General features: G+C 42.0%; 1 protein-coding gene across 1 annotated transcript; it reads left to right on the top strand.

Annotated features, from left to right (window-relative positions):
* Positions 1-530: 530 nt before the first annotated feature.
* On the top strand, positions 531-2,860 carry LOC126455820 (tetra-peptide repeat homeobox protein 1-like). Its single transcript, XM_050091580.1, has 2 exons — positions 531-599; positions 2,182-2,860. The coding sequence occupies exons 1-2, from the start codon at positions 531-533 to the stop codon at positions 2,788-2,790; spliced, it is 678 nt and encodes a 225-aa protein (XP_049947537.1). The 3' UTR covers positions 2,791-2,860.
* Positions 2,861-3,833: the final 973 nt, after the last annotated feature.

The raw sequence follows: 3,833 nt of genomic DNA, 5'->3' as shown, positions 1-3,833 counted from the left end.
TCAGAAAGCATACCAGTGTAAATATTTGCACTTGGTAATGAGTATTATCTTATGAAACGCGTTGAGCTATACAGAAAAAAAGTAACTGTTGAAGCGTTTCGTTATTTAAATCATGAGCGACATAGCTGCATACTTTCCAAAGCCATCGGGAGAATGTGAACGTATGTGAGTCAGCTTATGTGTACATGTGTGTGTGTGCCTGTGTGTGTGACCAGGCCCATGCACGTATGTATTTCTTGCATGCATATGTGTAAAAGAACACACATTATTTTACACTTTCTCCCGTGTTTCTCAGTCTGCTGTTAGTGTATGTGGCCTCTCCATAAGAAATTCTAGAATTTCAAGAAGGGGAAACGTCCTGCTGTCGCTGCTACGCCCGTCACCATTCCCTCTGTTCTCTCCATGTAATTAAAATAACTGAAGCCACCCATTTGTGAGTGAGCGTGCTCCAGTAAATGCCTGGGATCCTTCTAATTGTCTCAGCCACCTCAGGTGGGGGAACGAGTCTAAGGTATTTAAGGAACGGCAGGATGCCACAGTGGTATCAGTCATTGCTTGCTCCACAAACTCCATCAACAGCAGTGGCAATGAGGATCCTGGTAAATAATTCTTCTCACATTGTTACAAAATAAGTATAGGTACATATTCAACGTTTTTCCAGTTTTTGGAAGGTTAATAGTACGAAGCTCCACCTTTTACTTAGTTCTTATATCTATGTTCCAAAAATCAGTTCACTTTAATATCTAGAGTGACTTAGTATCACAATTCACTTCGTGACTTCCCGCCGTCATATGAGTTTACACAAAATGTTTAGAAATCCGTGTAATTACATCATCGTTACATCTACAGAGAACTTCAAATTATTGCTCAAAATTAACAAAAAGTTATGGTTTGTACAGAAACCAGATGGCAGTTATAAGAGTCGAGGGATATGAAAGGGAAGCAGTGGTTGGGAAAGGAGTGAGACAGGGTTGTAGCCTCTCCCCGACGTTATTCAATCTGTATATTGAGCAAGCAGTAAAGGAAACAAAAGAAAAATTCGGAGTAGGTATTAAAATTCATGGAGAAGAAGTAAAAACTTTGAGGTTCGCCGATGACATTCTAATTCTGTCAGAGACAGTTGAACGGAATGGACAGTGTCTTGAAAGGAAGATATAAGATGAACATCAACAAAAGCAAAACGAGGATAATGGAATGTAGTCAAATTAAATCGGGTGATGCTGAGGGGATTAGATTAGGAAATGAGACGCTTAAAGTAGTAAAGGAGTTTTGCTATTTAGGGAGTAAAATAACTGATGATGGTCGAAGTAGAGAGGATATAAAATGTAGACTGGCAATGGCAAGGAAATCGTTTCTGAAGAAGAGAAATTTGTTAACATCGAGTATAGATTTAAGTGTCAGGAAGTCGTTTCTGAAAGTTTTTGTATGGAGTGTAGCCATGTATGGAAGTGAAACATGGACGATAACTAGTTTGGACAAGAGGAGAATAGAAGCTTTCGAAATGTGGTGCTACAGAAGAATGCTGAAGATAAGGTGGGTAGATCACGTAACTAATGAGGAGGTATTGAATAGGATTGGGGAGAAGAGAAGTTTGTGGCACAACTTGACTAGAAGAAGGGATCGGTTGGTAGGACGTGTTTTGAGGCATCAATGGATCACAAATTTAGCATTGGAGGGCAGCGTGGAGGGTAAAAATCGTAGAGGGAGACCAAGAGATCAATACACTAAGCAGATTCAGAAGGATGTAGGTTGCAGCAGGTACTGGGAGATGAAGAAGCTTGCACAGGATAGAGTAGCATGGAGAGCTGCATCAAACCAGTCTCGGGACTGAAGACCACAACAACAACAACAATGGTTTGTTGGCTAGTTGATTTGAGGGCAGGGTCAAAACATCGAGATCATCAGCCCCATAGGATTACGGAGAGATGGAGAGGGAAGTCGACCGTGCTCTTTCAAAGGAATCATGCTGGCATTTGCCTCAAGTGTAATGGAACTTTTCCTTTTTATTTGGTTTTTGCTTCTATAGTATTATCCAGTTTTTTTTTTTTTTTTTTTTTTTTGTCTTCAGGCCCACATTAAGAAATTAGGCTGACAAGCTTAGGACAGCCTTACTTTTTTTCTGTTTTACGAAGTATGTTATGGCACAGTGGAGTACCAAATGAGCATTTACTGTTTTTGTAGGTGTGCGTGCTTGTCCTTGGAGTGGCCTTGGCCGAAGAGAAGAAAGAGAAGCGAGGGCTGGATGCATCCCTCGGTAGCTACAGTGGGGGTTATGGGGGCAGCTACGGCAGTGGAGGTGGCTACGGAGGCGACATTGGAGTAGGTTACGGCAGCAGCTACAGTGGTGGATTTGGAGGCGGCCTCGTTGGTGAGTCCGTCGGTCCTCAGGTATCCACAGTAACAATCCCCAGACAGGTTCCCGTGCCGTACCCTGTGCCTGTGGAGAAAACCGTCGCAGTCCCGGTGCAGGTACCTGTCACCATTCCTGTAGAGAGACCAGTCCCGGTGCCCGTTTCGCAGCCTTATCCCGTCCCTGTGGAGAGGCCGGTCCCCGTTCCCGTAGGCGTGCCTAGGCCAGTCCCTGTGCCCGTTCCTCAGCCGGTGGTCGTGAGCCAGCCAGTCCCTGTTGTGGTCAGCGCTGGATCCATTGGCGGTGGCGTCGCAGGTGGCCTCGATGGTGGGCTTGCTGGAAGCTATGGCAGCTACAGTGGGGCCTTCAGTACAGGCTATGGCGGAGGCATCGGTGGGGGCTACGGAGGTTACGGATCTTATGGGAAATTCAGCCACTGACGCCTGAAGCTGACCCCATCATCTTCATCCAACACACGCCATCGCAGATTCAGGTATCATTTTTGTAATTAACTGTGCACAAAAATAAACACTTTTGTGAAACATAATTTTCTGTTTAATTTGTTTCCTTTTTTCTCTTATCACCAAAGAAAAGTTGTTATTAAACTAGACGTTGAACGCTAGAGTGGACATGTCCTGATGAAGTACTACTCATATGTCTCCATCTGAGCTAAGAACTGTAGACCTACAGTTTAACACAGAAACAGAACCATTATGCACTTGAAAACTATTCCTACCTTAAAAAAAAAAAAAAAAAAAAAAAAAAAGACTTCGGAGCAGAAAGTTTTTATTCCTACCTAAAAAAATAAAAAGAAAGAAGAACTTCGGAGCAGAAAGTTTTGTTGAGGATCTGCATAAACTGTAGAAGTTGTCAGCAGTTGAGCCCTCACCATTTGGATTCAAAAGTTGCTGTCAAAATGGCAGTCAATAGACTCAGAGCACTTGAGCTAAGTCTCGATACCTAAAGAAATCCTATTGGCATCCATATCAAAAGATTTAGAGATGCAACGAAAATAAACATATAGCAAGTTCTTTTAATGGAGATTTTCAGTTTCTCTCCTCCTACATACGATTTCATTACCTTATTACTAATATAATGGTCTGCTACTTTGCCCACACAGTTACTAAATAACGTATCAGTCAACAGAAATCGAAAAGAAATATACAAAACGGTAGCTGACCAGTGGAAATAATTATAGTTTATACATTAAACAAAATAACGTGAAACCTTCTTTTGAACAACAGAGCCATAATGGAATACAGCATGCCGTTATTGTCTTACACAGACAACAACTACGTGCGAAAAACCGGGCCTTTGTTAAAACACAGATAATAGTCAAGCAAAGACTCAACCACAGAAAATACAGGAAGACCGCGTTTAAAATGTTTATAAGAAGAGAAAGAATGTGATGAAATCAAAGGAGAGAATTTTAAAAAGTTATTTTCTATCACGTTCGCTAGAAATTCGGTGTCACTGCTACATG

The sequence above is a fragment of the Schistocerca serialis genome, chromosome 2 (assembly GCF_023864345.2).
Source record: "Schistocerca serialis cubense isolate TAMUIC-IGC-003099 chromosome 2, iqSchSeri2.2, whole genome shotgun sequence".
NCBI lineage: Eukaryota > Metazoa > Arthropoda > Insecta > Orthoptera > Acrididae > Schistocerca > Schistocerca serialis.
The sequence above is the reverse complement of the archived record's forward strand: the minus strand, read 5'-3'. Positions and strand labels throughout refer to the sequence as shown.

What these genes read in the sequence shown, in the direction of transcription:
- LOC126455820 (XM_050091580.1), top strand. Translation starts at nt 531, where the DNA reads ATGCCACAGTGGTATCAGTCATTGCTTGCTCCACAAACTCCATCAACA. An exon ending in CAGTGGCAATGAGGATCCTG is followed by an intron (nt 600 to 2,181) that starts GTAAATAATTCT and finishes CTGTTTTTGTAG; the next exon opens with GTGTGCGTGCTTGTCCTTGG.